The sequence below is a fragment of the Amphiura filiformis genome, chromosome 20 (assembly GCF_039555335.1).
Source record: "Amphiura filiformis chromosome 20, Afil_fr2py, whole genome shotgun sequence".
NCBI lineage: Eukaryota > Metazoa > Echinodermata > Ophiuroidea > Amphilepidida > Amphiuridae > Amphiura > Amphiura filiformis.
The window spans coordinates 2,522,462-2,546,734 of NC_092647.1; the positions used below are offsets into that span (position 1 = coordinate 2,522,462).

Here is a 24,273-nt window from a genome sequence, read left to right on the forward strand (position 1 = left end):
GAAGAAGTCTCTTGTATGATTATTCATTCTGCTGATCGGCATCAGGCGAAGGGAACATGAAAGCCATGGAACCACATCAAACTATGAATGATTGAGTAAAATTAACATCATAGAAATACTGTAATCCCGTGGCTGCATGTGTCCAATTGGTGCAACCAGACTATGCAAGTTTTTTAGGTTTGGTAGCTGTTTGGTGGTAGAGGCAGGTCCTGTTATGTTCTTGGCTGAAGAAATACAAAACTCGCTGTCAACTTTTGTTGAATTCAGCTTCAAACCTGAGAAACATGCTTCACTTTTGCAATAATTCTTACAATAAATTAATACACCACAAATCAAGTAAACCATTTTCTCACAAACTTAAGTTAATTAAATGATTGGAATGCAAATAAACAAGTACACAATTGAAACTTCATTATTCATTCTGCTGATCCACATCAGGAATTGGGAACATGAAAGTCATGAAACCACAATAAAACCATGATGAGTAAAAATTAACATCATAGAAATACTGTAATCCCATGGCTGCATGTGTCATATCATTTCGGTAGGATACCCAGTTATCATGATCAGCTGGTTATCCACGAGAACTTTGTAAAGCGAATATTTAGCGTTATCCATGGAGCCAACTTGCTGTGGATCCCATAATTTGATTGGGTTTGAACTTTCCAAAAGATAGACCAGAACTATAATAAACACGTTCAAAATGAGCTTTATCCAAAAACAGATGCAATCTTACCATGCTTACAATAATTAATCAAATAATGCATTAACTTGAATAAACGTTTAAATAAATGATTATAAATCGAAAAGGTAAAATTAAAGCGAGTATTTAGCGTGACCCAGGATCCGGCACGTGGAGCCAACTCGCTGTGGATCCCATAATTTGAATGGTTTTGGAACTTGCCAAAAGGCGGGCCAAAAGGTAGACCAGAAATAAAAGTAATAAAAATTCCCTTTAAAGGGAAAGCCAGCCTCAATGTAGAAGAGGTCTTGTAATTAGTTTTGGTCAATGTGAAAGGCATTTTTAGGATCACAGCTTACTACATCCATGTTACATGACAGTCCACCAAACCATCAACGGTGAGAAGATGTACACTGAAACTGCAGAAAACATTAACTCCTAATCTCCTGTCAACTCTTTAATTCATTATTGTTCATTATTATTAATTCATCATTGTTCTCTAAATTGTTCTGTTCTGGTTTTATTTGTCTTTTAAGCTTTTTACCCACGATATTTCAATTTCCAATTTTTTAATACCGTAACTTACGAACTCAATTTCTTCGCTTAGGAATGTCCGATTTTATTGGGGAAAACGGCGTTGTGGAGCAAAATAGCTCTTTATGTGAAAGCCTCCAAATTTATAAGCTGTCCAAAAGATGTCTGTTTTTGACATGATACGCCACATTTCTTAAAGACCCATTCAGTGATCCTAGTGCAAGAGTAAAAAATTAAAATTGTTTATAAATTGCTTAAAAGAGAAGGATAGGCCTAAGTCATTCAAATTGTCATTTGGTATTTTGAAATGCCAAATTTGGCAAAAATGAAGAAAACAGCAGTACTGACGAAGTTCAAGCCCCGCCATTCAAATACTTGTAGCTAATTTTAGATACTGTCAGTATCTAAAAATACAGATTCGTGTAAAATGTCTTATTTTGTCTTAAATAGGCCTACACGGTTTTTGACTGAACCATTCGCAGACTTAGCACATCTATGTAATAACAAAGGTACGGTACCAAAATTTTGATGATTTACGATCGTCCGGATGAGCAAATCACTGAATGGGCCTTTAATATTAATAATAGATAAGCTGCCTTTAAAAATATTATTGACAATGTTGAGAGTAGGAATTACCTTGACAAATGTCTCAAAAATACAACATGCCAGTTATATTCCGGTCTGAAACGATCAGACAATATTTTAAACATTAATAACATCATAAACCCAAATCGTGAAAAAATCACCCCGGGTAGATTTTTGGCTATTTCTCCATTTACGATCCTGCCCAAAAGTGTCTGCTTTCGATATACCACGTCACAAATACTACACTGCACTGACATCAGGTTTTAGTTAAAAGGGCATTTCGTGATCCACTAGCATCATCCCTAACTTTTCTCAAAAAAGTTGAGATTTTTATATCACTGGAAACCTCTGGCTACATAATGTTTATGTACAAAATATTTCTTGCAGATTAATTTGTTAGCAAAGTAATCGTCAAATTTGAACTTTTTTCTGGTATACCAGAACAAAATTGCAACACATTGTGTACACATAACCATGCATAACTCGTAAAGGCAAAATCGGAATCAACTGAAATTTTGTAGAATAAGCTTTTTTTGTGGATATCTACTGAAAAATGTCATAAGAAGAGGATGCTAGGATCACGAAATACTCCTTAAATTCGCCATATAACATAATATAAACTCACCTTACATGTACATTTTTTATTTTAAAATAATTTGATATTAATTCGCAATGTATAGTTTACTATATGATAGATGGTGGCAAGAACATTTATAAAGGACTGATTACTCACTGCAATCTTCACGCTTGTGTGTTTTGACTGTAAGTTTATGAATCAAATAAAAAAGATAGAAAGTAGCTTCACTTACGTTATGTGTCATTTTATTTATAACATAGAAGTTATTAAATTAATAAAGTAAGACAATTTATTTATCTATATAAAGTGCATGTCAAATGGGTACATTGTTCAATACTATAGGCCTACATGCATAAATTATGCCCATATTATAGCTAGGCCCTAAAAACTTTATTTTGCATCGGATTTTTCCCGTTGAAAAGGCAAAACTGATGTTCATGATAGCAACTATTTCATCAATAGCATTTTGAGTCATTTTTATCCATAAAACGACACAGGATAGGATAGATAATTACTTTGACATCAATATGGTCCATATGATGAAGATTTTGATTCTTAGATCTGTTATCAACATGATATCACGCTGTTCAGTGGTCAAGGACCCCGGGTCAAAGACACTGAAATGACATACTTTTCTTCTGCTGACCATATGATGCTGTATATTAACTATTATTGTTACATTTTAGGCCTATACCTAAAACTTTTAAAGTCATATTAATTCAAACATAACTTTGGTAATACTCACTCGTTTTCATTCGTTGAAACGGCAAAACATACTTACTTTTCCTTACACATCGAATTAAAATATTTTAAAAAAAATTCAACCAAAAAAAGTATTAACAAAAAGTCATTCCAATACCAATAAAATTAATCTCTTGAGCAAACTGACCCCATCCCAGAAACAGGTACCAGCCCGATGGGCTGGCGACTAGAGCGGTTCTCGGGTTGCGCGGTTTTCGGCATACGCGGTTGGGTTGTTGGGTGATGGTGTGGTAGTGGTTGTGTTTAGATGTGAGTTTCTTTTCAGAACCCTGTATGGGCGAAGCCTGGATGGTGGATGGGGAGTGTGGGGTGATTAAAGAAGGAAATAATATGGAAATGTAATAGGCCGCACAGCTGTGTGGAATGTTTATGTTTTACAAGATGCCCAGAGCACGGGTTGGGATATGGGATATCCCCTCGTGGTGTCGAGTTCATAACAGGTGTTGGTATTGCTTTACCAAAACAACCCGAGCCGTGTGTTGGAAGTTTTTGTATGTATAGACAGTTTCCTAGCAATGTTGACTGTACCCACCAAGTTTCATGCCCATACGACAGATTTTAGTCATTTGACCTCAGATGACCCCTAAGTGACCTTGGATTACCCCCAAAATGACCTTCCAAACATTTGACTCTTAATGTTGACTGTACTCACCAAATTTCATGCTGTTATGTCAGTTTTTAGTAATTTGACATCAGATGACCCCTGGGTGACCTCGGATGACACCGGAATGACCTTCCAATAATTTGACTCTAAATGTTGACTATACCCACCAAGTTTCGTGCCCATATAACAGTTTTAGTAATTTGACCTCAGATGCCCCTGGGTGACCTCGGATGACCCCGAAATGACCTTCCAAGAATTTTACTCTTAAGTGTTGACTATACCCACCAAGTTTCGTGCCCATATGACAGTTTTTAGTCATTTGACCTCAGATGAACCCTGGGTGACCTTGGACGACCCCGAAATCTATTCAGCTCTGTAAGAACATCAACTACAAATACAACTGACCAAGTTTAGGCGATACACCATGTTGTTAAAACCCCTGTAGACCCTATAAGGAACAAACCAAAATATCGATGACGTCCTATAAATGTAACTAGTTTCATTTCTCAGCCGACCCCCTCCCTCCCTGCCAGAAACGTAATAATGAAATGTTGAAAATTTTGACATAATAATAATAATGACACATTCTTCAGACCGATGGTTTTGTACAAACGTAATCGAGTAGGCCTATTTTTTACCCCCTCACCCCTAAACGTTTATAGGACGTCATTGATCTTTTGGTTTGTTCCCTAATACTCGGCATCATCGCACATGTTGACTTCCAAACTTCATCACAACATAAACTTCGAAAATGATCCATTCATACTGACCCATTTATTGATACCTTCTGTTTGTATCAATTGCCAGTGAGCAAAATACACGTGCTCTGTTCACATACACAGCAAGGTAGGCCTATATGTAGCTATGTGCACGATATTACAACCTCTACCTTGCTGCATTTGATTTGCAGTTCTGACATCTGGCCTGCGCCGGTTTAACAACCAGGTCAAACCTTTGGAGCGGGGGCTAGACAGGGATGACAGAATGCTGTGTCGTCATTAATTAAATAAAATTTATTACTTTTGGTAAACAAGGGTTGTCTGAGTAGAAAAAATGTGGAAAGGTGAAAAGCAAAATGGAAAAATAAGAGAAGAAAAACAGAAGGGGACAATGGGGAGAAACAGGAGGGAAATTATGATTTCCTTTCTCCATGCTCAAAATTAAATGTTGAGATTAAAGTTTTCATTTTTCGTTGGAAAGGGTGTGCCCGAACATGTATTGAAATAATTTTGAGATGCTCTTTCATCAACACTATACCAGTAGGCTCTAGGCCTAATAGCCATATAAATGAAAGTTTTGACAATAATGAAATTCATGATTTTTCCAAAATAATGAATAATGAAATCATGACGTCATATTTCACTGAAAAAAAATGTGACGGGAAACTAATCATTTCATTTCATTAGTAGCCAAACCAAAAAAAACAAAAAACAAAAAACCAACATCTGTAGGCCTAAGCATAGACTGTAAAAAGAAAAGACTTTTTACAGTCAATGGCCTGAGACTATGTAGGGCTCTATATTCGTGAAGTCCCAAAAAAATAACAGACTAAACACACGGGAAATAAAAAACGAAGAATAATTGGGTTTTATTTTTATTGATGGAACTTGTAGGACATGCCTTTATGTAAAATATTCTTAAAAATCAAATTGAAAAAAAAAGTGCGCCCAACGTGGGGCTCGAACCCACGACCCTGGGATTAAGAGTCCCATGCTCTACCGACTGAGCTAGCCGGGCTTGGCACATAGGGGAAGCTGGGCATATAATATACCTCAATTTACATCATAACGATCATTTAGCTCCATTTTATAATCTAATTATAATAATTTATAATTTAAACTCAATTTAAAAGAAGTTATTTACTTTAGGCATATTTTTCATTGAATATCTTCTGAAAAAATACGGCGAACAAAATAATACCGGCAAAAACAATCCCACGTGACTTTTCCTGTGATCATTTTACGCCCAAATTGGGCGTAGTTTTACACCAGAATGTTGGAACTTGAGCTGAGCGCCCAATCATCTGGCCAAAACAGAGAAGTAATGACGGCCGTCAATTTCATATTTTGAATGACAAAATGCATTAATTCGCTTTCACGGTGACATTCTGCAAAGTAACGTGATGTCGGATAGAAAGGCAGCAAGTGAGTCGACGTAAATGTAATATTTATATTCCGTTTTGATCGTTTTTTATAAGCTTATAAAATTATGCTGTATGATTGGTGCCCGGACTGCCAAATTCGGCACACTTGCATGACTTCCGGATCGTACCGTGGGTGGTGTCAGGACGTTTCGCCCCACACCAGTACATACCACTACCAGTTCGCCCCAATACACGTACATACCGCGACCAGTTCGCCCCAATACACCTACATACCACGACAAGTTCGCCCCAATTGACTCACTGTGTAAACTGTAAAGTGCCGTGAATGCAGTGCATGCGGTCATATGGCCAATCAATACAACTTCCAATTGTTTGCATTTATATTCATGTATTATGGAATAATCAATACGACCTATTCATATAATAATAATTAATACGGTATTATAGTAAAAATTATAGTATTATTATTATTTTCTTATGATAACAATAAAAAATAACTATCATTTTAATATTATTAATAGTACTAGTATATATTAATCATATCTTAATTATTATTATATAATTGAATCACTTTACATTGTGTTGTTTAATTTGTTTATTTACTGTAGGCCTATGTCTTTGTAAACAAATTTGACCGTGTTCTATGAATTTCATGCCATTAAAATGTATTTTTGTATTTTATGAATTTGTCATGTTTTTACAATCCATTGTTCGTAACTAATACAATTTGTATTTTCAGTAGACAGTATGCAGTGCTGTTTTTAAATAAATGTTGAGTATTTGTAACAATTTGGCTGGTGATATATATAAACGTGTAATGCTATGAATTTGTTTAGAAACCCTTGTGATTCAGCCCCGAGATTCAGTTAAGCTGACTATGTTTATGTTATGAAAACATTTTATTTTTGATCATGTACTTTTCCATCCATATGGGTTTTTGTTACTTATCTATTTTATCGAGTATGTTTTTACGACCCGAGAATTACGGGCCGTGTTTTGAAATTGTGACGTAAGCATATACTGGGAGGCACGCGAAGAAGAACAAGTTGGGATTTTGTTTGCAAAACTGATTAAAGCCCAGTAGGCCTATTAAAGGAGTGTTTCGTGATCCTAGCAATCTCTTTTTATGACATTATTCAGTAGATATCCACGAAAAAAGCCTATTCCCAAAATTTCAGTTGATTCCGATTTTGCGTTTGCGAGTTATGCACGATTATGTGTAGGCCTATTACACTGCTCCATAGACAATGCGTTGTAATTTCGTTCTGGTGCACCAGAACGAAATTCAAATTTCACGATATCTTTGCAAAACGAATTGACAGGCAAGTTGCAGAAATTAAGAACAAAATGAATCATGATAACTGTCAATTACAATATATCTGAAACATTATAAAATTATGATTATATAATTAAAATAATAGCATTTCAATTAAAGATATATATAATAATAAGTTATTGTAAAGAGTTGTAACGCAGCATATCAAGCTATATGAGGATGAATATATAATTATCTGAGACTAATATTTAAAATTGTTATATCTTTGATTATTTTAGAACATCACAGTTTAGAATGACCAGAAAACTTTCCTGACAGTTGTTACTATAATAATATTTGGCAAAGAATAACCAAATTAAAATTTGACAGAAATCGTATTAATAGGCCTACTGGACTTTAACCAGTTTTGCAAACAAAATCATTGCATTTTTCTTCTTTGTGGCACTACCTCCGGGTCTTAATCAAATCGAGAGCATACTAGGCCTACTTGTCAAGCAATCGATCGTACATCAGTGTGTAAGGCACACGGCAAGGGCCCGGGACTTGTCAAGCAAGGTACGCCGTCGGTGTGTTCTGGCACTTTTATGTGCTTTGGTCACGGTACCATTGATTGAACCAGGATTGAACACATATCACACCCGGCGTTTTTCGTGAAGTGGCAGCAAATATCCGCCGCTTACACGCGGTGCAAAAGCGGGCAAAAGTCAGTGCACAGCCGGGTGCACAGCACGGAACCCACAAAACATCTCAAAGCTGCTGCTGGCGTTTGTTTTGCTAGTTGTACGCATAAAATTGCCAAATATTTTTTTTTTTCAGTCCTTTTAATAGTTTCATTATGTCAAAGAAGATCTTCTCTGATTTAATATGTTTATAGGACTGCAAGTTTTGAAAGTTTTGAACATCTCAAACTTATTTTAACTGAGTTTGAATCGGTAAAATAAAAATACACAAACTCGCAAGAGTAAGAGTTTTTGTTGTTTTTATTTTCTTTTATATAATGTTTTGTTTTGCCATATATTATATAAATTATTACACTGGAGATTTATAAGTAATTTACATCATGTTTAACACTACTAGTACTATGCACGCTACGGCAACGTTATACACGGTGAGTCAATTGGGGCGAACTGGTCGTGGTATGTAATGTGTATTGGGTGAACTTTTTTGGGGCGAATAGGTTTCGGGGTGAGACGTCTCGCATTCCCGTGGGTAATTCCCTACATTTTTGCAGCAGTAGTGTAGTACCTGTCCTGAATTGAAATTTATCATTTATGATAATATTTATCATAATTATCATGATTATCCATCATTCCAATTTCTTCTTAGACTTCTTCTTCGTTAATCATGTTATTAATCATGCAGTCATTATTAAATACTGCTCTAACTAGCTCGAGATACTCTAGCTAAAATACAGGTTTACATTTACTATCTTACATTATCTTGCTGTATTTCAGCTAGAGCTCCAAACGACAAGCTTCCGGGTTTTTTTTTTTTTTAATACATGTTACGTAAGATGAAGAAGAAACCCCCTCGGAGCCCGCCCTACTCATTATTTCATCGTACTTATTGCAATTTGCCTCCACATATTACGTAATCAACACAAAGCTTTTGTGAGGATTTGTGAGTGGATAAGAAATTGACAGTGGAGGATACTGAAGGACACGCCCGATTGTTAGTTGTCAATCATGAATTGCATAACGTATTAATATTTTACTGCATGGCATTCCGCAAACACCAAGACAAATTATGCCGTATTTTTCCAAAGATCATCTCATATGAAGTAAGCTGAATGCGATCTGTACTTTTGTAACATTCCGATCGCTTTTGATCACCTATTATCTAGTCCGAATAATCAGACCCAGAACAAAATATTAATTTCTGACATGATCTTGTACTGGGTCTGAACTGTTTCCATATGAAATCTTGATGGCAAATTGGACAATAGAAGCACATGGTTCTAAGTGACAGCTTTTTAATCCCTATTCAGGTTACGTGAATCACGCTATTGTGGACCATCCTTCTGATACTTGAGTGTTTGGACACGCGAACGGTTTTTGTCTACCTCTCTGTTTGTAAACAAACCAGGAGGTCGAAATCGTCCTCCTCGCCGAATACGAAAGTCAGCGTAATAGTACGGCACTACTATTATCGGCGAATTTGCTTGAAAACACGTGAGTTCATGTTGTGTAAACATAATTAGCATAGACACAAATGAAATTACGATGCAATACAATGCAATTTGAATGCGCAGCAGATCTATAGAAATAACGCTGTTGCCCGGTTTTATGCAGAATTAGACCCTGTCTGGCTCTAACTTCCCTTGACGACTAGTTCAATCAGTCAGCTCAGTGCTACATGTAGCCCGGGTAGTAGCCTAGCCCTAGGTGTTTTTTGCACTATGCAGGTATATAGAGATGGTCAAAGTCTACTTTTACTTTTTAGCACCCCTGTACAAATATTTTCCAAGAGGCTCCCCCCCCCACCCCCGGGTGCTGTGACTATTAGTTAGACACATCATTTATTGGTTTGAAATTTTCGTATGGGCGCTGCCCTATTAAGTTTGCACTGAAGTGCCATCTCATGCAGTTTTGGTGCACCGATGTGCTTCATGTGCTAATGAATTTGTATTTATTCTGCATAAATAATGAAGTAATAATTACAATTTCAAGCATAGGCATTTAGGTAAGAAGTACAAGAAGCTGTGTAATTAATATTATGACAAACATGCAACTATTTAAGCTACAGGAGTCTTGTATTTTTTAATGCAAACTATAATTGAAATCATGCAAGTGCATTGCACTAACTTTTTGTATACACTTCATCCCATACCGTTGTGCAGAGCTACTACGGTATGGGTTAGCTCGAGATACTCTAGCTAAAATACAGGTTTACATTTACTATCTTACATTATCTTGCTGTATTTCAGCTAGAGCTCCAAACGACAAGCTTCCGGGTTTTTTTGGAGAACAATACTGTTACTAGTTGTTAGTTGTCAATCATGAATTGCCGCAACGTATTAATATTTTACTGCATGGCATTCCGTAAACACCAAGACAAATTATGCCGTATTTTTCCAAAGATCATCTCATATGAAGTAAGCTGAATGCAGACAGGGTCTAATTCTGCATAAAACCGGGCAACTTTATTTCTATAGATCTGCTGCGCATTCAAATTGCATTGTATTGCATCATAATTTCATTTGTGTCTATGCTAATTATGTTTACACAACATGAACTCACGTGTTTTAAAGCAAATTACCGATAATAGGTGATCAAAAGCGATCGGAATGTTACAAAAGTACAGATCGCATTCAGCTTACTTCATATGAGATGATCTTTGGAAAAATACGGCATAATTTGTCTTGGTGTTTGCGGAATGCCATGCAGTAAAATATTAATACGCTATGGCAATTCATGATTGACAACTAACAATCGGCGTGTCCTTCAGATCCTCCACTGTCAATTTCTTATCCACTCACTAATCCTCACAAAAGCTTTGTGTTGATTACGTAATGTGTGGAGGCAAATTGCAATAAGTACAATGAAATAATGAGTAGGGCGGGCTCGAGGCGGGTTTCTTCTTCATCTTACGTAACAGTATTGTTCTCCAAAAACCCGGAAGCTTGTCGTTTGGAGCTCTAGCTGAAATACAGCAAGATAATGTAAGATAGTAAATGTAAACCTGTATTTTAGCTAGAGTATCTCGAGCTAGCTGAATGCGATCTGTACTTTTGTAACATTCCGATCGCTTTTGATCACCTATTATCGGCGAATTTGCTTGAAAACATGTGAGTTCATGTTGTGTAAACATAATTAGCATAGACACAAATGAAATTACGATGCAATACAATGCAATTTGAATGCGCAGCAGATCTATAGAAATAACGCTGTTGCCCGGTTTTATGCAGAATTAGACCCTGTCTGGTATGGGTTAAAAGAAGAAGACATTTATTAATTTAGCGCACTATTGCATCCTAAGCGGCCTCTAGGCGCTGAATACATTTAAATAGACATAATAATAATGAAAAAATACAGCATTTATTTAACTACCAAACTTATCAATATCAAACTTATCATTGTTAGAATATGGTGATGTTGTATGGGATTCGTCTTTGACATGTGAACAGGTTAATTCTCTTGAAAAAGTGCAAAAAAGGGCTTGCAAAATAATACTTGGCAAGAAATACAACTCATATACTGATGCAATTGAAGAATGTGGAATTCAGACTCTTTCTGACCGTAGGAAAAATCACAGTGTTAAATTTGCTCAGTCTCTGTCAAAATGTGATCGTACGAGCAATCTCATTCCCCCTACAAGGCGTTCTGAGTCTATGCATGGCAGAGAATTGCGCAATTCAAATTCCATCACTCGTTTACCTTGTAGAACTGAGCGGTTCAGAAAGAGTCCAATTCCACACATCATCAACTTACTTAATGCTTAAAAATTGATGTTTTGTTTCACCCAATGATGCAGTTTAATAATTTGATGCAAGTTAATTTAATTATTTTGATGTGACAATTTTTATGGTATGGTATGACAGTGAATATGAGTGTATTGAGTGACTTGGTGTATATGCATATTATTTAGGGTGACTGTGTTTGAAAGTACCGTATTCGTTCCAATAAGCGCCCATGCCCCAATAAGCGCCCATCCAGGGTATTTTCAATTTGCTAAAGGTACCGTACCAGCTAAAGGGTACCATTAAGGTTAGCCGAAAGGTTTTTCATGCACTTGATTTCAGAGGGGCATAAGTTCATAACAGAAACAGCCATGCAGAAAATGAACAAGCGTACCGGGAGATAAGCCTACTTTAATAGAATATCGGTCCACGGTCAAGACATGAAACTTGGCTCAGCTCGTGCCCGGAGCTCGTGATGCGGGGCGTTTTCGGCAATTTTCATGAGGATTTTATCAATTTTAAAATCGGTTTGGGGCCACTTCCTCTGGCCCCTATGCCCGCCCCATGAAGATACGCCACCGTCTAGAAAATGTGTTGATATTAAATTTATAGAGCCTTGATATCTTTGATGAAATAAAGAAATAACATCAACAACAACATCACAAAGCAATTATTTGTAAATTGAATTTGGGAATATTCAACTAGACAGACTTAGCAGGCCAACAAATTTCTGAATTATATAAAGTGAAAAACAATCAATCACTGTAGTCAGCGAATCAATCAAATATACAAAAACTATAAAAGAAAGGAGCAAGAAAGAATAAAGAAATAGTGAATAAAAAAGAAAGAAAGAAAGGAAAAAAAAAAAAAAAAAAAAAGGCTCTTAGAATAAACACGCATGTCGGCGCTGAAATTTTGGACGAACCCGATGGAGAAAAACCTTGTTTTTTTCAAAACTAGCTTCACTTTGGAGTGAAAATCAAATGGAATAGCAATTGGCAGAATGTTGAGAAATAATGTAGGTATTCAGATGTCTAAATTAACGTCTCAGTAATCAAGATATCGATAATTTCACAAACCAGCTTTTTCTCAAGCAAATTCTCCAAAATTTCCCCCAAAAAACGGCCTTTAAAATTTAATCGGTACTGTATTTGGTTCTTCCCCATGGCAACATTATTTCTTTGATCGATTTGTAGTACAACACGAAAAAGAAGAAAACAATCACTCGGCGTGGATTTATACAGGGCGCACATTTGAAAAAAACGTCATGGAACGTGTTTTTGATCTTGTGAACATGATGCGTAAAAATGCTTTAAACGAAGGATTTTCAAACTTATTCTAAAAATTTGTATATAACACACACAAATATGTTAAGCTACATCCAATGCACCAACATTTCACTCGCTGCGATATTTGATTACTGAGAAAACTCTGTTTTAGAGAACAACTTTATACGTCTTTTATACGTTTTTTATACGTTTCTTCGTGTAACCTTAATGTTGAAGTGACAGATAGACAACAATACGACGTCGATAGGCCTACAGTGAAATAGCTGGAGGACCACAAGTCCTGTGTAAACTTGTAATACATTTTCTGCATCAGAAAAGCTACTAGAAGTAACGTCAAGGACCCTTTTGTAACATGCGTAAATTCGTCTCTAATAGACGCCCATTAAGAAAAAACCTGGTAAACCCTGTAAAAAATAAGCGCCCACCCAAAATGACTTTGCTAAGCGCCCTGGGCGGTTATTGGAATGAATAAGGTACATGTAAGAGGTGCGCTCAAGAGGGGGTGAGTAGGGGTGCGTTTGTGTGGATAAGTGTGGAGATAAGATTAGTTAAGGGGTTTGCTTTCATAATTATGTGCAATATAATTTTTTTATACCCGCATGCGAAGCATGAACGGGTATATTGCCATCCTGTGGTTTCTTCTTCTTCTCCATCTTCTTCTTTTCCTATCAAACACATCATTCTGTCAAGGCTATTGTTATTTCACTCCGGAAAATTGATTTCAATTCGATTCAAATTCAATTCTTTCTACACCCGGAGTCTTGCTATTCAATTCCAATTCAATCCACCTTGCTTTAGAATTAATTCAATTCGATTCCAATTCAATTTTTCATTTTCAAAATCATTTCATTTCAATTCCAATCCAATGCAGTGAAATTAACAGCTAATCAATTTCAATTCAATTCTAAGCATTCATTTCAATTCCAATTCAATTCCAATTCCAATACAGTTGCAGTTTGTGTTAATTGACCAAAGACACACTGCAAAAACTGTGTCTAGAGATTGAACACTTTTTTGTCCTCGATTTGTAAACACATGTAAAATCTAAACACAAATGTCAAACTTCAAAACATCAAGTGTTTAATATCTTAACACAAGGCATCAAATTACTAAAAAAATTTAGCATTTAGACATGTTTACAAATTGAGGACAAGATGGTGTCTAGAATGGTGTTTGATATCTAGACACTGTTTTAGCAGTGCATGTTTTAAATTTTACTACCAATTTTATGTCAAAATCAAGAAGATACTTTATTGTTATGTTAACTCATTTTTCACATTCAAACAATGCGAGTGATCCTTGACCTGGGTCCTATTTTATGAAACTTTGGAACTTCTTAGTTCTTAGGTGACTGACTTCCTAAATATCCTAATTTTGTCTTAACTTCTTGTCCACCATGCACATTATTGTCTAAACTTAAGATGTGCGGTCAAAGATGTCAAAAATCAAGGTTTTGATACTATTTAGATAGCCCCTACTTGTCTCCTGCTCCTCCTAAGATTTTACATCCAAAATCCATGTACTTTTGAAAAAGTGTGAAAAAAGCTGTCAAAGATATAAGCATTTTCTTTAATGGTTTTCTCACAATTTGTTCAAATGTACAATGACTTTTGTGCATAAATATTAGGAGCTTGAGAATAATTGGGGCTTTATGATTAGTGCCAAAAGTTTGAGATCTTTGGCAATGGGGAGGGATCTCATACTCACATTATCGATCATATCAAGCAATTTAAAACATTAGAAATGTTAAGAATCAATTTGCATCATATTAGAAGATATTAGTGTCTTTATGAACATAGAACCTATAATTTTTCCACATGACAAGAGAGACAGTAGATATTCTTCTAAAGAAAGATTAAGAGGAACTCCAAAAAGTCTCAAAAAGTTTAAGTACCTGTGTATGAGAAACAATATCATATTTTTATATACTTTTAATTTTCTTCAATGTGTATTTTATGCTATCATTTTTAAATGAAAGCTTTCCAGAATACGTAGTTGCAATATGTTTTGTAACACTTAATGTTTATGTTTTGTACCAGTTTATGGTGACCACTGTTTCTTGTTATTTATCATGTTTGGGGAAAACAGTTTGTTTAAATATAGCAGAACTTCACGTTCTATGTGATCTATTGATGCTAAATTTTTAGAATGGGGGAATGGCACTTTTTACAGGTGGAATGATCTGGAATCACAGACATCTGCTTGTGAATTGAAATGCTGAATTGAAATCAAAGCTGAATTTCATTTCAATTCCACTTCATTCTTCGTCACTCATCATGATTTCAATTCCAATCCAATTCAATTCTTCATTGCTCACGATGATTTCAATTCCAATCCAATTCAATTCATGCCCAAGCCCACTCATTCCGATTCCAATTCAATTCCAATGCATTGAAATGAAAATCGCCCAAAATTCATTTCAATTCAATTCGATTTCAATGCATTGAATTAACATTAGTCAAGGCTAGCGCTAAAACTACAAGGGCCCCAGGGCCCATATGTGGTACACTTATGGGCCCTACCCAGTAGAAGTGCCTTTTGCCCATCTTGGCCCCAGAGGTCAAAGGTCACGGGCCCCAGGGGCCCAAATGTGAAAATACAAAGCACGCCATTTCTCATCAAATGAAGCAGCCTCAGGGCCCTGAGTTGGTACACTGATAGCCCTAGGTGTACTCTATATTTACAAATATACAAGAGCCCCATATGTTATATATTATGGGCCCCAGGGGCCCAAATGTTAAAATATAGTGCAACAGATTGACAAGCCTAGCTCTAAAAGTACAAGATCGCTAGGGCTCATATGTGGCATATGTATAGGCCCTAAGTTGAAGATGTGCCTTTTGCCCATTTTGGCCCCAGATGTACAAGGCTGGGGGCCCCAGGGCCCTAATGTTAAAACAAAGGGCTGGCTGTTTCTCAGCAAATAAAGTAGCTACAGGGTTCAGACTTGGTACACAGATAGGTCTTTTAGTATTATATTGTCATATGTATATATAACCCCCATATGTCACATAATATGGGCCCCAGGGCCCCAAACGCTAAAACATAGGGCCGGCCGTTACTCAGTAAATAAAGCAGCTACAATGCCCAGCTTGAGTCTACTGATAGCACTTGAGAATCATACTTTAACATATGTACATGAGCCCCATAGGTCATATATATTGGGCCCCAGGGCCCCAAATGTTAAAACAAAGGGCCATGTTTCTCATCATATAAAAGCAGCTTTATGGCTCAGAGTTTGTAAACAGATTGCACCTGAGAATTTTATTGTTATATGTACATATGAGCCCCATATATCACATAATATCGGCCCCAGGGCCCCACACGCTAAAACATAGGGCCGGTCGTTACTCAGTAAATAAAGTAGCTACAGTGGCCAGCTTGAGTCTACTGATAGCACTAGAGAATTATACTTCAACATAATTATGTACATGGGCCTCATAAGTCAAATATTATGGGCCCCAGGGCCCCAAATGTTAAAACAAAGGGCGGGCCGTTTCTCATCAAAGAAAGCAGCTTCGGGCTCAGAATATGTACACAGATAGCACCTGAGAATTATATTGTTACTAACACCCACACACCCACACACCCATCCACCCCACACACGTAGGACTAAACAGACAGATCGTATTATATCATAATTGGAAATACCAGCGTGAAGCGTTAAGGCTGTTCCAGTTAAATTACATACCCATTGGCTGTTCCATTTAATTTACATACCCATTGGCTGTTCCATTTAATTTACATACTCCCTCTGAAATGGCCCCAAAATGTTCCGTATAATTTCCATACTCCCTCTGAAATAGCTGTTCCATTTAATTTACATACTCCCTCTGCAATAGTTTCCCCCTAATCATATTGCATAGCCTCACTGTGAGTAAGAGATACTGACAACAGCAACCTATGGAGAGTAAGAGAGACGACTCCCCTAGGAGGGGACTTTTTACAATTTCTTTATTTTAAGTGCTACCACAGTGCAACCTACATTCAATTAAAGCTTGTGACTTGGACTTTCACTTTTTACACATTTTCTGCCCAATTGGGCGACTTTTTACAATTTCTTTATTTTCAGTCCTCAGCAATATAATGACTGTAAGTTTGGGTACACCGATAACATGCGGGTATAGCCGTATTTGTGTACAAATATATCTAGCCTTCTAGTTGTTTCTCTTATGCTTTTTTGATGCTTATTTGATTTGGTGTGTGACGCATATTATTTGTGGTCATTGTGTTTGGGAATAAGAGGTGTGCTTAGGTGTCAAGTGGGTGTGTGAGGGGGTGAGTGTGGTGTGATGGGGTGAGTGTGGAGATAAGCTTTTATAATTATGTGCAATATAATTCTGAATATTATATGTTTTTCTTATGCATATTTCTTGTAATATTGTATTTTAATAACTTTTATGTGTAATAATAGTAAATAATTTTTGATGTTTTAAGATTGTAAAAAGTAACGCAATTTGGCTATTTGCCACGATGTTATTTTGAATAAATATGAAATGAAATGAAATGAAATCAATATCAAACAAAATATGAATTTAACTTAAGGGGGTACTACACCCCTGCCAAAATTTGTGCCTATTTTTGCATTTTTCTTAAAAATTATAGCGCATTGGGGACAAGTATAAAAATATAGTAGGGGCAAGGACTACAACTACTGCACTGTAAATTTTATTTCAGCACAGACAACAGTTGTGGGGTTACAGTCAAAAATGAGGGAAAACCAATATTTGATCAATAACCTACTTGCTTTGAGTTGCTGAATTTTCAATATCCAGTAGTTGTAGTCCTTGCCCCTATAATATAGGCCTACATACTCTTACTTGTCACCAATGTGCTATAATTTTTTGAGAAAAGTGCAAAAATAGGCATAAAATTGGCGTAGTACCCCCTTAAAAATTAAACAAATAAAACTATACATAAAAAGCAGGCCAGCTGCACAGAACACAACCACAGGGACATAAAATAGGAACAAAGGATGAAGATGCCAGGTAAGAAGCATGAGAGACCCACCGGTGCACAGTGTCGACAGCCAATGTTAACTTAATACTCCGTTGGTGAGCGACAGGCGATTGGTATTTCACCGAACGCAAGAAAAGGAGGCCTACCGTATCTGATTGGCTAGAAATCGATCGCTTGAACGCTCAGAGGTGTAGTACAAACTCAAAATGGAGACATGTATTCAATTCGATTGAAATCAATATTCTATTATTGACGCAGATAAAGAAAGTCGGTAATGTACATTGTATTATAGATACAGCAGCTGGATCTTACACAGGTTCCTTTGTATAATTCATTTCTCAAACAGTTGAAAATATCACAATTTTTACTTTGAATTTCAAAATCTTTACTTATAAAATGCAGTAAACTATATCCACAGCAAACACTAAGGCCCCGCTAATTAGTGTATTGCTTTTCGAGTTAGTGTACTGGAAACAAAACCTGCGTTTTACCTGACCACAAATCGAATTTTCTATAATGGCAACACATTATGTGGTACTGATCATCATGCACAAATCGTAGAATAGAAACTATGCGGCAGGCTGTGTGTGATATCTCATATCATGTAAATGGTATGCTTAGCCTGAGTCGCTCGGCCTATCTCGAACAAAATCGCCATGCGTAGCTTTTGAAAAATGAGAGGATTCGCCGTACTATCACGGCAATTTTTGACACAAAGATATAGGGATGATGACGATGTGCGGTGTAGCACAAGTGCCAATCCATGGGCATCACATGCCCCTCAACGTAAACAATGCACACAGTGAAGGAGTGTGTATGAGTGGGATGTACTCCTTCATTAGCCGAAGGTTTTTGAAAAATTGCCCGTGAGTTGCCAACATTTCCCGGCAAGGAGCTTCCTGTTTTCCCATCTTTTTCCCACCCTGGAGTCTGATCAACCAGGTCACCAAATTTAACTTGTCAGTATTTGTTTTTTGCCATTTCAGAAAGAAAAGCATGTGATAACTCAACACAGCCAATTCAAGAAACTACTGGAGATAAAGGTACCATCATTATTTATTACTTTGAAATTACCGGTATAAACCCAAACCACTTGTGGTTATTTACATTTTTGGCCCCCACACATGTGTGGGGCTTATGTTATCATCCAGAAAAACACATTTTTGACCAAAAATGAAAATCACATTTTAGACCAAAAATCACATTTTTTCCCAAAATCACATTTTTGACCAAAAATCACAATTTTTTCCAAAATCAAATTTTGAGTAGATATCATAATTTTAAGCAAAGACATGGTTTTGACAAAAAATTGTTTTCTACTAAAAATCATGTTTTTTTACTAAAAATCATGTTTTTGATCTAAAAATCATGAAAAATCATGTTTTTGACCAAATAAGATTCTGAAGACATAATAATGATAAAATTGGACGGATACTTTCGCATGATACCTGAATTTATCAATCTCGCTAGAGTTTTCAAATATCGCGCTCGACTTCGTCTCGCGTGATATTTGATAACTCTAGCTTGACCGATAAATTCAGGTATCATGCTCAATCTGTCCAACTTGATATCAAACTTGGTTTGGTGATTGGATATGTTGCCTGATGTGCTGTATAGTTTTGTGTCATGTTATTTTGCATTTATGGATATGTGGTAAATGGGAAAGATTTGGGCACATTTTGGGTGTGGAACACAAAGAATGAAATTAATGTTAAATCCTTTTTTAGAGTGTTTCTTTCTTTTTTATTTCTTAAGACATTAAAAAAAGATACATTCTTATTAAAAATAGCAATAATAATAGTAAAGAAACAATTGCCAAGGGTCAATCAAAAGTGAAAATATTTCCATACTGGAAAAACAAATACTGTTGAAATCAATTTTACAAATAAACTTTGGTTCCTTATCAAATGGGACAAACTGTTCAATGACCAGGCCCCCACCCATTGGTTATTTTGGGCAAAAAAAATGCAAATTTTTCAAAATGTAATGGAACATCTGGAGTTTTAATTCCTGGAAAAGTTAACACTTTTATTTTGACTTTTATAGCTTCATCCTCTAGCACTCACATCAATGGTGCAGATGTGACAGACGATACAATGCAGTGTTCTGGTGACAGCCCAGGGCAGGCTCCGCCTCGAAGAAGCCATCGCCTCCGTAGTACCACAACCGAAGGTGAGTAATATATAGACTATTGATATTAAACATTTGGGAATGTTTAAACATTAAGAAAATTCACTAAATGTGTAAACCTTACAAAAAAATGGGGAAAAAATTGGGAGTCACAAAACAAGTCAACAGTGGCTGATAACAAAGGCTGGGCCATTTTAAAACAATTTGAATTAATTTAAGAAAAGTGGACAAAAAATTTGAATAGTGAACACCATATTTTCACAGAACTGTCCGTACTTTTATAGTTTAAAAACAATTGAATGAATTTTAATGAATGAATGAAGATGTTCATATCTCCTTCAATATTATAAATTCAGTGCATATTGAACAATTTCGGTAGCGTAGCCAGGATTTTAGTGTGACAGGGCAAAGCCAAATTTGTGTCCCCTTTTGTCAATTTTTTGTCCCATTTTAAATTTTAAGGACACTTTTAATACTCTATGCCATCCCCATTTTATCTCTGAATAATTTTGGCGGGTTGGCAGAGCCACCATGGCCCCATAATTGCAAGGTACATTTATTGCGAGGGGCAGTCCTGATATTTGAAATAAAATAGTAAAATAATAAGACTCCAGTGTGATCAAGAGTTTTGGGTTTGTCCTTTTGGTAAACAATTGTTGATCACCGTCAAGTTTCAAGTTTTCTAGTTGATACCATTACAAAGAACACACAGAACTAACCAATTTCATTGTTTTTCTTCTTAATTTTCAGAAAAATTAGAACAGTTGGAAATCTGGGTGAAAGTTTTGAAGGATCCATATGTTCATGAAAAATTGACTCAGTGTATAAATGGATATGATCTCTTAGTCTATTTCCCCTATATGCCCAGAGCACAGGCGGATAAAATCAAAGCCGTCCACACGCACCAAGGTCAGACCACCGGTGCTGAGGAACTCTTAGAACACTTATTAAAGCTTGCAAATGGTGAGAACGATTGGCCTCAAGATCTACGCACTGGTTTGCAGTATAGTGGACATGACTTGCTTGTGGATCTGTTGGATGAGACGTATGTGAAAAAGAAGACGGGAATTGATGATGTACCACCTGGTGGTCTGTGTTCGTCCATGACAGGTAACAGAGAATTGTATAACACTTTATTTTCACGGGATAAATTTTTTCGTGATTTTAATGCTCTGCAAGCTAGCCATAGGCTTCAACATAAATGTCCCAAGTGTTTCTACCAAGCTTTCTACCACTGAACCAATACTAGGCTTGTTTGTACTCATTTTAATGCATTGTCCATGCTTCAAGTACAAGGTACATATTCAAGCCTATGGGTTAGAAATCATTTTGTAGTCTTTTTGAAATTTGCAGTTGCCTGTTGTGTTCAACTGCGAAAAGCATGAAAATTAAATCCTGCGAAAATATCCTGTTATACGTTTATAAAAATCATAGCATTCATGTCTCACACTTATTTCAAACAAGACTAACCATTGCTCTCTGTCACGATCATGTCGTTGGCCAGGGGCAATGTACCCCAGGGTGAGCTTCAAATGCAAAAAATGGTTTTGGAAGAAAATTAGACATGCTTCCTTATATTGGGTTACTTCCTTTAACCAAAAATAAGGGGGTCTTTGGGTGTAAATCGACCTAATTTTGAAAGACTAATATTATGCCACTAATTGCTGTGCTTTTGTTTTCAGTTGGAGAACCAAATGAGAACTATGATCAAGACATTACGCCAGCAGCACGAGGTAGGAATGATATTGTAACATCAATGGGCATTTATTAATATTAAATTCTTTTGCAGTCATTTTTTTCACCAAATACTCTTAGAAAGATGTTCTTTTAGAATATGCAACATTTTAACTTTCAGAAATTATCATTTTAATTTGGGTGAAATTGTTTTTGGACCACCCTGTAAACCTGAGTTTAATAAAAATGGTAGGCAAGCTGTACATCACTTCCATTAATGTGTGTAGCATAAAGGTGTGGGAATTACTTTTGTAAACACCAATTCTTTGAATACTCTGCATGCTGGCCATAGGCTTCAACTTAAAAGAGTCTAAGTATTGACAAGAGCTTTCTCAAAAACCACTGAACCAATACTAGGCTTGTTTGTACTCATTTTAATGCATTTATCATGTTGAGATTCAAAATATGGTCATGAAAATGTACAATTCTGAAATTTTGAAAGTTGTCGTCTGCAGTTGACGCCGGAATGAAGGGGTTAAAATATGTTTTTAAAAAGCACCATATTTGTCGGGCATGCTTTGTGAGAGATATGCTGTATGTTACTACTTCAATTTTTTCTAAACAAATAGTACGTTTTTCTTCAGCTGTTTTGCAACATCGTGAACTTTGGACAAGAACTTTCCGCGAAAACAAACGGGCCATCATAGAATACATTGAACCAAATACAATGTTGCCGTACCTGCCGTACCTACCCAGGGACCGTATACGTGCAGTGTGTGAAAACCAAGGTGAAACAAGAGGTGCTGGTGAACTTATAGAAAGCATGTTTAGCTTCACTGATAAAGCTTGGATGAAAGAGTTTATCGATGCTCTGAGAACTCCCCGTATCAACCACAACCTCCTAGCAGATTTGCTGACTAACCATTTCATAGATTTGGTGGAGAAGACGGAAAACGATCCAAAATATAAAGATTTACACGCTGTGTATTCGAAGTCTGATCGAGATACAGGTATTTATTTTTTAAAATCATAATCACTATCAGGTGTCAATTGTAAATAAGTACAAATGAATAAGTTGCAATTCTTACTAAGATGATGGCACACTCACTGGCAACTTGACTCATCCCAGGGTGGAACAGCCATTGGATCCGTAGATGGCACAGGGATGGGTGGATGGGCAGTTTTTGGATTCTGCCTAAAACACAGAGTTATAGGAAAGATGTGTAAATAATATCTGAAAAAATGACATTTGTTTTTGTTGTACCATTGCAAAATGCTCTTCATTTTCTGCATGTAACCTTTTTAGGGACACACAGATGTGCAATTCCATTTAAAATCCACACTACCTCTGTGGAAGAATTTGGAAATATCTTCCACAGGGGGAGTATGAATTTCAAATGGAATGAACACATTAGGCAGATCCGTTTGAAACTCATCCTCCCTCAGTGGAAGATTCAGGTTGAATCTTTCTCAGAGGGTGCATGAAATTCACATGGAGCTGCCTAATGTGTTCATTCCATTTGAAATTCATACTCTCCCTGTGGCAGATATTTCCAAAATCTTCCACAGGGGTAGTGTGGATTTTAAATGGACAAGAATGAATATTTTGTTTTCTTTATGTCGATATTACAGGAGAGGAATGCAAGTTTATATATTATGGAGCAAAGACTTTAGAACCTAAAGGTAAGCATTAAATTTAAGCAGGTTTGAATTAGAATACGGGGATGCTGGGGATAGTAGGGACAGGACACCCTACTCTTCTTGAAACTGACTGTGAGTGGGTATGGCTCTTCTTGTACATATATGGAGGAGGGGTTGTCAGATTGTCACTGAACCAGTGCTAGCTAGGTTGATACATGAATGTAGGTATAAAATGCTAAGAATCAGTGTTGGTCAATTTGGCCCAAAAAAGTTGCTTGCTTGTCCTCTTCCGACCGACCGTCTTGGCAGTCCCGACTGTAGAACTTTTTTATTTGAAAAAAGAGTTTTTCTTTACAATTTTCCCAAAAAAGTTAGGAACTTTTCGCCTGAAAATTGAAGATGTTCTATTCCATTTGAAACCCATACACTCCCTATGGAAGACATAACCTTTAATCTTCCACACAGGGAGTTTGTATTTCAAATGGGGTTACCTGAATGGGTGACTAAATTTGAACATTATGAAGGTCACGTCTTCCATAGAAGGTGTATGGATTTCAACTGGAATAGCCCATAGGATCACTTTATAAAATCAATTTATAACATGTACCAAGAGTTTCATATACTTTGATTTTTTTTTATCTCCTCTCAACTTTACAGATTTGGGGAAAGCTAAAACAAAATTACGGAACGTCATCACACATCACAACTTGGAGAAGATTACATAAATTGAACAGTGTTGCCAAAACTTTTCAGCGCCAAGGCACAGCCTATTGGCTCGCAGGCCGCTTTAAATGAGTCTCAAGTAGCCCAATTTTTAAACTTCCAAAAAAAGCACCCAGTACTGGATATTTGGGCGGATTTACCCAAATTTAGAATGCAAAACACCCAATTGGGCGGAGAAGCACTTGACTTAAAAACTACCGGTACTTAATGGGAAATTACAAACCGCTCAATAAATGGTCACAAAACCTTTTGTAATTACAATTGGGAGTTTTAGACACTCGAAACCTTTATAAATCTGCTAAATTGAAAGAAAAATACATCAAACTACTGCCGC

General features: G+C 36.4%; 1 protein-coding gene and 1 non-coding gene across 2 annotated transcripts; one reads left to right on the forward strand and one right to left on the reverse strand.

The window, feature by feature from the left end:
* Window positions 1–5,408: 5,408 nt before the first annotated feature.
* On the reverse strand, window positions 5,409–5,481 carry Trnak-cuu (transfer RNA lysine (anticodon CUU)). Its single transcript has one exon. It is a non-coding gene; the product is annotated as a tRNA-Lys (tRNA).
* A 292-nt stretch (window positions 5,482–5,773) lies between these two features.
* On the forward strand, window positions 5,774–23,941 carry LOC140142995 (uncharacterized). Its single transcript, XM_072165023.1, has 8 exons — window positions 5,774–5,888; window positions 18,758–18,814; window positions 19,818–19,943; window positions 20,652–21,011; window positions 21,584–21,634; window positions 22,220–22,585; window positions 23,208–23,258; window positions 23,874–23,941. The coding sequence occupies exons 1-8, from the start codon at window positions 5,867–5,869 to the stop codon at window positions 23,939–23,941; spliced, it is 1,101 nt and encodes a 366-aa protein (XP_072021124.1). The 5' UTR covers window positions 5,774–5,866.
* The last annotated feature ends 332 nt before the right edge of the window (window positions 23,942–24,273 follow it).